The following is an 11,081-nucleotide window of genomic DNA, read 5'->3' as shown; positions in this document are numbered from 1 at the left end:
CTGTAGAGCTGTAGAGGTGTAGAGTTGTAGAGCTGTAGAGCTGTAGAGTTGTAGAACTGTAGAGTTGTAGAGCTGTAGAGCTGTAGAGGTGTAGAGTTGTAGACGTGTAGAGCTGTAGAGCTGTAGAGGTGTAGAGTTGTAGAGTTGTAGAGCTGTAGAGGTGTAGAGTTGTAGAGTTGTAGAGTTGTAGAGTTGTAGAGCTGTAGAGGTGTAGAGGTGTAGAGTTGTAGAGTTGTAGAGTTGTAGAGCTGTAGAGCTGTAGAGGTGTAGAGTTGTAGACGTGTAGAGTTGTAGAGTTGTAGAGCTGTAGAGCTGTAGAGCTGTAGAGTTGTAGAGCTGTAGAGCTGTAGAGCTGTAGAGTTGTAGAGCTGTAGACCTAGACCTCAGACCTAGACCTAGTTGTAGAGTTGTAGAGTTGTAGACGTGTAGAACTGTAGAGGTGTAGAGTTGTAGAGTTGTAGAGTTGTATAGCTGTAGAGCTGTAGAGGTGTAGAGTTGTAGAGTTGTAGAGTTGTAGACGTGTAGAGCTGTAGAGGTGTAGAGCTGTAGAGTTGTAGAGTTGTAGACGTGTAGAGTTGTAGAGTTGTAGAGCTGTAGAGCTGTAGAGTTGTAGAGCTGTATAGTTGTAGAGGTGTAGAGCTGTAGAGTTGTAGAGTTGTAGAGCTGTAGAGCTGTAGAGTTGTAGAGCTGTATAGTTGTAGAGCTGTAGAGGTGTAGAGTTGTAGTGTTGTAGAGTTGTAGAGTTGTAGAGTTGTAGAGTTGTAGTGTTGTAGAGTTGTAGAGCTGTATAGTTGTAGAGCTGTAGAGGTGTAGAGTTGTAGAGCTGTATAGTTGTAGAGGTGTAGAGCTGTAGAGTTGTAGAGTTGTAGAGCTGTAGAGCTGTAGAGTTGTAGAGTTGTATAGTTGTAGAGCTGTAGAGGTGTAGAGTTGTAGAGTTGTAGTGTTGTAGAGTTGTAGAGTTGTAGTGTGGTTCCCTACAGTTCTACGACTCTCTGCACCGTGTGGCTCAGCAAACAGAGTTGTTGTGGTTCCTTAACCCCGTTGTTGTATCTGTTCATGATGCAGAGTCACACAGTTATAAACCTGGATTTACACAAACATCTGTTTGCTCTGTGTTTGTATTTGTTTTAAGTAAATTCAGCTTTCTGCATCAAACTCCGAGCGTCGCTTCCCGTCCTCAAGCCTGAACCAGAGTGAAAGTCAGAAACCTCAAGTGCAACAGGTAGAAATGAAAGAAGAAAAAAGAACCATCATGTCTGTACGGTGGCCCAGAGGGCTCAACTCACTGCAACCTCAGAAAACACAAAGACAAAGAATGCTAAACTAACAGTAAATGTTACAATAACATGTGAATCATGTGATATTGACATTATAATGAACCAAACTCAGCTTATTGTCAAACTAACTAACTATCGACTAGGGGTGTGACGATACACTCATCTCACGAGACGAGACGAGACACAAGATTTTAAGAAAGCTACAATGACAAAATATAATGAAATGTTTTATTGTAACTATTTCCATGCATGATGTAAGCATGAGCTTTAAATACATTTCTTCTTCCACAAATTGAAACTAAAACTAAAATTTATAAAAGTTAAAATAAATTAAATAAAATTAAATATTTATTTCTTTTTTTCAAGTGCAAACAATATTATGTGCAGTGTTTCCTCTAGGATTTTTTTTAAGAAGTGGCAGCGACCCCCCCCCCCCCCCACACACACACACACACAGTGCCATTTCACTACTCGGATCCCCCCCTCGCCCCCCCATCCCCTCTCCCTCCCTCCCACGTCGGACGGTCTAGCGCATATGTTTATTACCGTCACAACGCGACCTGTCCATGTGCCCGTGTGTGTGTGTGAGAGAGAGAGAGAGAGAGAGTGAGTCGGCCGCCACAGAGTCGTTAATTAGCGCTGGATGCGCTGGTTAATAAGTTTTGTTTTTACCGAGGAGGAATGAAGAACTCAGCTGTGACTGAAAAGCACCTAAACCAAGTCGAGTAGAGTTATAACTGTGTGGAAAGGGATGCAAAGTAATGGCAACTAGTAGTGGAAACCCTGCTTTACATTTTTTAACATTAAAAAAAAGAAAGAAAGAAATAAATCTTGCGAGACAGCTTTTTAACGCGACGAGAAATATCGTCAAGTTTAATCTCGCGAGATCTCGTGGGACGAGATCTCGTCACACCCCTACTATCGACACAACTTCTAAAGTCAAATATCTTGAGTTGAGTCTTTTGAGCCTCCGTAGTTTTCTAGTTTCCTGTTCAGTTCATCCTGAGTAGAAACAGACGGAGGTTCAGCTGCTGTCGATGGTGACGAACGTGTGAAGTCACAGCTTCAACGCGCTGCTGTGTTACTGTGAGGAGAGAACAGGTGTGTGTGTGTGTGTGTGTGTGTGTGTGTGTGTGTGTGTGTGTGTGTGTGTGTGTACGTGTGTGTGTGTGTATGTGTGTGTGTGTGTGTGTGTGTGTGTGTGTGTGTGTGTGTGTGTGTGTGTGTGTGTTATTTGTCATAATTCCTCCACGTGTCTAAATGTAACAGTGAGTCTTCATGTCCTGTGTTTCAGTCGTCATCCGAGCCGCTGGAGTTTTACTGTTTGTTGGTTTTGATGCTGCCGTTGCCATGGTAACGGAGTCAGCAGTGTTTGCCACAACCAATGCAACATTATCCGTAGCTTTGCATGTTGGTGTATGAGCTCATCTCCGCTCAGCCTGAACACACAACACAGAGTCTGAGAGTTAACACAGACCTGACTGACCGTGTTCAACAACACAACAACACAACAGTCTGGTTGTAACATTCAGTTTGTTAAAGAGGAGTTGGTTCATCAGAAGTGTAGCGCCGCTAGGGAGATATAAAACTAACAAATTAAATATATAACTCAAATATACATAAAATAATTAAAATATCAGCAGTTTGCATAATCTGGTTGAAATATATCCAACGTTATTCAGCACTTAAAGATCAGCTGATAAAAAAAGATCAAAAGTTGTCATTTACTTTATTCACTGACATTTAAGGTGTAATAACTGATCTCCAACTGACTCAGAAAAACGTACTTAATTCCTCACAGGAAAGTGTTATGTTACCGTGCTACATCTCACCTACAAATATATTAAAGTATTGATAATAATAATATGACTGACAACTTGTCAATAATGAACATAGTGAATATTTACAGTTGATTCTTTTTGTGATACATTTATACAGAAACATTAAAACTGACTCTGTTAAAACGTGTTGTAATTAAACCTGTTAGTAAAGCAGATTGTTAAAGGGACAACGAGGAGTTTTGGAAAGGCGAAGCGTTTTCACACTACATTTATGAAGTGAAATTGAAATTCTTTGACCGGCGCAAGACAGACTAATGTTTTCATTCATCAAGAATTAAAGTCAGAGGTTGGAAGACAATCACATACCGTCGTAGTTCCCACCACACTGCAAAAACTCAAAGTCTTTCCAAGAATATTTGTCTTATTTCTTGTCAAAATGTCTTATTTCTAGTCAAAACTAATCTCTTTCCACTTAAAATAAGACTCATCATCTCAAAATGAACTTGTTTTTAGATCATTTTCACTTGTTTCAAACTAATTTTCACTTGAAATAAGTAGAAAAATCTGCCAGTGAAAGCAAGTTTTTTGTGTTTGTAATAAGAAAGAAAAACTTGCTCCACTATCAGATTTTTCTACTTATTACAAGTAAAAATCAACTTGAAAGAAGTAAAAAGTGTCTAAAAACAAGCTGCTTTTTATGTGATTTTACATATAATGAGATTTATTTTGACTAGAAATGACATTTTCACTAGAAATAAGACAAATATTCTTGGTAAGATTTTGAGTTTTTGCAGTGCATAAACGGAGATTCGGCGGCGTTATTCTCATGACTCGCCACGAAACCGAAAGTAAAGAAACGCTGGTCGGCTCGCCCAGCATTTCCACCACCACTAATAATAACAAAATAACCATAGAGACAAAACCATAGATTTATCTAAAATGGACCATTAACAAGTGGTAACGGAGATTCATCCACATTAATATCAGACTTTTTTATAACCAAATAGAAACTCCTCGTTGTCCCTTTAAAATCAGAAAAACGTACTTAATTCCTAACAGGAAAGTGTTATGTTACAGTGCTACATCTCACCTACAAATATATTAAAGTATTGATAATAATTTGACTGACATCTTGTCAATGGCAAGGCAAGGCAAGGCATCTTTATTTATATAGCGCATTTCATACCAAGGCAACTCAATGTGCTTTACATAAAGACAAAACATAAAAAATAAAAAAAAGAAGCATAAGACAGAATAAAAACAAACAAAACACTAAAAACAGAGTTAAAAGCAAGAGCAAATAAAAGAAAATAGATAAAGTTTTAAGTTCTCAGCTATAAGCATGTGAAAAGAGAAATGTTTTTAACCTGGATTTAAAAGTGCTCACAGTTGGGGCTGATCTCAGGTCTGCTGGTATGTCAATAATGAACATAGTGAATTTTTACAGTTTATTTTTTTGTGATACATTTATACAGAAACATTAAAACTGACTGTGTTGAAACGCGTTGTAATTAAAGCTGTTGGTAAAACAGATTGTTAGCAGCTGGTTGTGTTGTGTTTCAGGACACGGCGGGGCAGGAGCGGTACCGCACCATCACCACGGCGTACTACCAATCCCTCCTCTGTTGCTCACCCTGAGCTTTCTCCTGGTTTTCCCTGTTAAAAGGGTTTTCCATGGAGTTTTTCCTCAGTGGATGTGAGGGTCTAAGGACAGAGGATGTTGTTATGATGGGATGTAAAGCCCTTTGAGACAAACTGGTGGTAAAAACGGGCTATACAAATAAAATTGCCTTGCCTTGCCTATTTTTTTTACAGAAACATTAAAACTGACTTTGTTAAAACGCATTGTAATTAAAGCTGTTGGTAAAGCAGATTGTTACCAGCTGGTTGTGTTGTGTTTCAGGACACGGCGGGGCAGGAGCGGTACCGCACCATCACCACGGCGTACTACCGCGGCGCCATGGGCTTCATCCTCATGTATGACATCACCAACGAAGAGTCCTTCAACGCCGTGCAGGACTGGTACGGGACAGAGACTAGACCATCTAGAAGACACACACACACACACACACACACAGCTGATGACTCATAGTGGTGTGTGTGTGTGTGTGTGTGTGTGTGTGTGTGTGTGTGTGTGTGTGTGTGTGTGTGCAGGGCCACTCAGATTAAGACCTACTCGTGGGACAACGCTCAGGTCATCATGGTGGGAAACAAGTGCGACGTGGACGAGGAGCGAGTGGTCGCTCTGGAGAAGGGGAAGCACCTGGCAGACCAGCTGGGTGAGTAGACCTAACCCTAACCCTAACCATCTGACGAGGTTCAGCATCACATCAGGTTCATAAAGCTCTCCCTTTAGCTCTGTGCTAAAACAAGGGATGGCTTCATCACTTGTGTCATAATCAGAAATGTTTATGTGAACTATCCGAGCAGTAAACTCCGTGAAACAGCTGATAGAAACGCGCACAGCCGTCTACAGGCGGCAGCGCGCAGTGATACGGAGGGAGAGAAAATAGCACCAAGCGATTGCGAGGTCAGACTTTTTCGTGGACAACGGTTTTGTGATGCAAATGTATCACTCTTTTGAACGCATATTGTTTTGAGAAGAAAAACGCTTTATTTTCGTGACCCCAGCCAACTAGCTGGACTACATTCGTCAGCACCGAAACCAGGCCGGAACTCCACTCACGGGACGCAGTCCAGGGAAAGTCACTGTCACAGCACGTAACTGGTGATGGGGATGCCATATAGATTCATATCAAAAAACCCGAACTATCCCTTTAAGATTCTCTGTGAATACGGCCCCTGGTTTCCACCGTGTAGAACCTCATCGGTCTGGACCACAGACCCAGATCGAGGTTCAGCTCCTCTTCATCAGGTTTAACGGCGGTTCAGCCTCGGCCTCAGGCTATGTGCACTGAGGAATACCCATCAGTCTCTTGTTTATTGCCCCGAGGCTGTTGCCCCGTTGCCGTGGAGATCTCTTCTGATAACAAACTGGTTTTACAGTAGCTCTGCTGCATTACCAGACTCAAATAAAGGTTCACGCCTCAGGCTGCACTGAGTTTACTCTGACAATAACTCACTCACACACAGTCACTCTGTCACTGCAACTGTTCCATCCTGTGGTGAGACTGAGCTCACGTCAGAGTTTAGCTGCATGTTGGGAGAAACATCTGGACCGACATGAAAAAGCAGATTAAACTTCTCGAGTATTTAGAAGAAAAGTCTGAAAGCAGCAAACACACCTGCAGATGAAACCACACCCAAGAACACATAGTCTACAGAGAGGAAAGGAAACGAATTATCACCTTAGAACTGAAGTAATTAGGTGTTAATTAAAGAACAAATAGAGACAGTGATCAACTAGAGCAGGTTTATATTCAGCAGGTTAGCAACATGTGAAGCGTCTAGAAATAATTCAGCAAAAATACAGACAATGTAAGTTTGTATTAAAGCTCCTTCAAAATAAAGGTAGATGTTTGTATTAAAGCTCCTTCAGAATAAAGGTAGATGTTTGTGTTAAAGCTCCATATGGTAGGCCTATAGAGGTAGATGTTTGTGTTAAAGCTCCATATGGTAGGCCTATAAAGGTAGATGTTTGTGTTAAAGCTCCTTCAGAATAAAGGTAGATGTTTGTATTAAAGCTCCTTCAGAATAAAGGTAGATGTTTGTGTTAAAGCTCCTTCAAAATAAAGGTAGATGTTTGTGTTAAAGCTCCTTCAGTATAAAGGTAGATGTATTAAAACCACATCTATACCTTTTTATGGATCAACACTTAAAGTTTTAAATAATGGATCAGAACTAAAATGTAACTGAGGTTACATTTTTCTTTTCTTTGATGGGAATTCATGTGGAAGTCAATAATACATTTAACATAACAATTGAACTGAATAGTTCCCAAACTCTATAAATGTAATCCTTTCATTAGGGCACTAAGGGAACTAAACTACACTGCTCAAAGAAATAAAGGGAACACTTAAACAACACATTGTAACTCCACGTATATCACACCCGTGTGAAATCAACCTGGGATGATGATCATTTTGATTTACATTGATGATTTTTATGTTATGTTGTTCTCAACACACTCTACTATATATTGAATAACGACTTTAAACTGCAGTATTTCATTAATTGAGATCTAAGATGTGTTGTTTAAGTGTTGCCTTTATTTTTTTGAGCAGTGTATAAAGAAATGATGATAAGAATACAGACCTACGGATGGATGAAATGTTGGTGTTTCCTCCCAGGCTTCGAGTACTTCGAGGCGAGCGCCAAGGAGAACATCAACGTGCGCCAGGTGTTCGAGCGTCTGGTCGACATCATCTGTGTGAAGATGTCGGAGCGCGTGGACGTGGAGGCGCCGGCCGCCCCCGGCACCAAGACCGCCAGACTGACGGACAAGCCGGCCCAGCTACCTCAGAAGTGCTGCTGATCGCCACGACGACGACGCTAACCACCCCCCCCCCCTCCCTCCCAGAAGAAGAAAAAAACCAGATTAATTATCGTAACATTCCTCAACACACTCCTCCGCTTCAGTCCATGTTTGTGACGTCGATGATCACCGAGCGACTGCAGCTCAACGTTTAGAGACAGTTTCCTTCTTCCCCCCGTCCCCCCGGTCCCGAGGGCAAACCCTGACCCCGAGGGCAAACCCTGACCCCGAGACCCTGACCCCGAGGGCAAACCCTGACCCAGAGGGTAAACCCTGACCCCGAGGGCAAACCCTGACCCCGAGGGTAAACCCTGACCCCGAGGGCAAACCCTGACCCCGAGGGCAAACCCTGACCCCGAGACCCTGACCCCGAGGGCAAACCCTGACCCCCCAGGAGTAAGGGCAGCGGTGTGCGCCAAACAAAACCAAGTTGGTCGTGTTTGAAAAGTTTCTACAACCACTGTCGACTGTAGCTACTTCTGCGAGGAAAAGCTAGCATGCTAAGAAAAGCTAGCATGCTAGGAAAAGCTAGCATGCTAAGAAGAGCTAGCATGCTAGGAAAAGCTAGCATGCTAATCATGACTGAAGCTAGTGGTATCCAAGCTAAGCATTGCTAGCTCAAACACAGGTAGGCTATTGCTAATAAACTGTTAGCACTAGTCGCAGTGCAGAGTTTGCTAAATGCTAGTTGACAAGCTACATAGTTTAGTTGCCAATGGGAGGAAGTAGGCTACATTTTATTTGAGAGACATGGCTGTGCTGCTAGTTTTACACTAAACAGAATTAATGTCAGTTTTTATTTTATTTTAATGTTTATTTAACAGGGACGATACATACAACATTGCCACAAAGAATGAAAAATGCGATGCATACAAGACGTGTAGCTGCAGCTAATGGTCAGTCTTTGAATAGGATCAAATATACTGAATACAATAAGTGCAATAATACAAATACAGTGAATAGTTATCATGAATAAATAAACACAGCTACAAAATTTAGATTAAGAAATTGCACAAATTAAAAACATTAAACATTAGTAAAATGCTGTATTGACAGTGACTTGAGAGAAGTTCATATCAAACATGTTGATCTTCAGTGCAGCAGATTGAAGGTAAATAACTTGCGACTGATCTCTGCTGTTTTAAAGGGTTAACCCTAACTCAGCACAACCGAACCTTAAAGCTGGAAACAGAAAAGACATCGGTCAACAGGTAGATAAGTAGCCTACATGTCAAACAAGCTGATTGGCTGTATCATTACAGTAAACACACAGAGACACAAACATTTACAGAACAGAGGAAACATGTCACTGAGAAAAGAGAAATAAAACCAACAACACTAGAAATATAAAGTAACAATAAAAGACATGAGCAGCTCACACAGGAAGTGAAGCGGTAACGAGCATCACGACGATGTGACGACTTCACGGTGCAGCTGTTGGTGCAGATGTTCTAACGCAGAAGAAACAACAACAGTCATCGTGGTTGTGTGACTTTTCAGACAAACTGCCCCCCTGCCCCCCCCCCCCCCCAGTTTCATTCGGTTGCACAGTGAAACAGTGAACACCTTTCGTTTTCAAACACGACAAACTCTGGATTGTGTTGCAGTTTCCTGTCAGGAGGTCAGAGGTCAAAGGTCAGAGGTCAGAGGTCAGGGTGAAGCACAGCGCTGCCTCTCCTCAGTGTAGCTCAACAACAACCGACAACCACCGACGCACACGTTCAGTCCAGGTTTACAGGTGTCAGTTGTTCACCGAGACATCAGCTAGAAGCCTAGCTGGAGGTAGCTAGCTCCACTCTTCTACAACACGCCTCTAGCACACTGCAAACTCTTACTGGCCTTAGCCTTACTTACTGCTGTTTTAGGGCTACACAACTCCACCAACGCACAACTCCTCCAACGCACAACTCCCCGCAGCGCTGCAGCCAAAACCACCGAGTCAAAGAGGTCGAGTCCCAAACCGACACCAGTCCTAAAAACACTAAGTGTTAGCTTCTTAAACATGAAGCTGACACACACAGAGCTTCTGGTGACGGGCTGAGACTAGTTAATACACTGGAACAACAATAATAGTTAGTAGTAGTAGTAGTAGTTAGTAATAACAGCTCTGAGTTAAAGGGAAACTCCGCGGTGTTGAGATCAGAGCTGGACCAAGTTTATTTTATTTTTTTATTTTTTTATTTATTTTACCTTTATTTTACCAGGCAAATTGCTTGAGATAAAAAAAATCTCTTTTACAAGCATGGCCTGGCCAAGAAAGCAGCAACAAGATATACACAATATGAGAGAGAGAAAAGATGAATGACGTCCAGAGTTCTACAGTTCGACAGGGATATGGGGGAGAGATTATGTTAAACAGAACAGAACAATGCACAACAATACACACTAAAAGAACGCTAATCTAGTGATGGTGAAATACTAAACAGTAAAACGTTTACACACTCCATGATTTGCCACTAAAAAGCAGTTAAGTCTGGTTTTAAAATGGGAAAGGGTGATGAATGCCTGTAGTTTTAGTGTTTTTTGGAGATTGTTCCAGCCAGAGGGAAAAAAGTTGATTACTTAACCTCTCTGTCAACAGAGGAGGGTCCTGCATTGTTAAGCCCCTTTTCCAATGAATGGATGAGTTTTAAAAACACACAAACACACAACAGTTTGTATAAGAGCCACAATGACAGGTCAGTTTAACTCGTTAACACAACAGCTGTTTAACCAGTTAACACAGCAAACCTGTCCTAAACCCAAACACTAAGACCAACTGGACTGACGTTGACTGACAGTGGAAACTGACCAGCTGCTGCTGCTGCTGCTGCTGCTGAAGAAGTTCATGCTGCTTCTGATAGAAAGACCAGAACACACAGAGCAGCAGCAACACGATGTTAGACAGGTGCATGTTACGTCTGACCAGTGTCTCTACACAATCAGAATCCACAAGTGATAAAGATGAATATTTGCATAAAATATGCCCTTGCATTATAATATATAAGAAAAATAGAATATGACAATTAGAGTTGTAACTGTTGCAACAACATCAGTTAGTTCCAGTACAGCGGAGCCTCAGATTGTGACACTAAAATTAATTTAGTCTTTTTGTTTTTTTCTTGTTTTGTCGTGAAAAAATTTCCACATAAGATTTTTTGGAGTAAATAACCAACTACACACTAAAAACATTAGAGACCAAACTGGTTAAAACTGGATCAACTAATGCCGATTCCCACAGACCTGAGCCTGTAGACGGGGTTAAGGGTAGAGCAGCTCTGATCACGGGGGCTTTCAGCCGACACCGAGGGTTTTACACTCACACTGCACTATGAGCAGAGCTGATGATGAAGATGATGAAGAGTAGAGCTGTAAAAGAGAGTAACAACAGCATTGGTCCAATGGCAGCGCCTCCTGGTGGAGGAATATGGGAACTGACATCTCTGCATTGTTGGTGAATGAGCAGTGTGGTGTTTTCAATAATTTAAGGACATTTATAGATCACCACATTAATAGCATCATTGAGGATCCTTTACCGATAAACATTATTACACGGCTCTATTGAATGCTGCTCTCTGATTGGTCCAGCGCTGCGTTCTGCGGTCTGTT

The 11,081-nt window shown here is 41.7% G+C and overlaps 1 protein-coding gene across 1 annotated transcript in view; it reads left to right on the top strand.

Annotated features, from left to right (window-relative positions):
* The window catches only part of rab3b (RAB3B, member RAS oncogene family), a gene marked incomplete at its 3' end in the record, with an annotated part of 23,958 nt that extends 16,465 nt beyond the window's left edge, over positions 1-7,493 (top strand). Inside the window, exons 3-5 of the mRNA XM_083969656.1 lie at positions 4,962-5,080; positions 5,213-5,337; positions 7,309-7,493. Of these exons, the coding sequence (XP_083825782.1) occupies positions 4,962-5,080; positions 5,213-5,337; positions 7,309-7,493 (429 nt within the window). The remainder of the gene's footprint in view (positions 1-4,961; positions 5,081-5,212; positions 5,338-7,308) is intronic.
* Positions 7,494-11,081: the final 3,588 nt, after the last annotated feature.

This window comes from Trachurus trachurus (genome assembly GCF_905171665.1).
Source record: "Trachurus trachurus genome assembly, chromosome: 4".
Taxonomy (NCBI): Eukaryota; Metazoa; Chordata; class Actinopteri; order Carangiformes; family Carangidae; genus Trachurus; species Trachurus trachurus.
The sequence above is the reverse complement of the archived record's forward strand: the minus strand, read 5'-3'. Positions and strand labels throughout refer to the sequence as shown.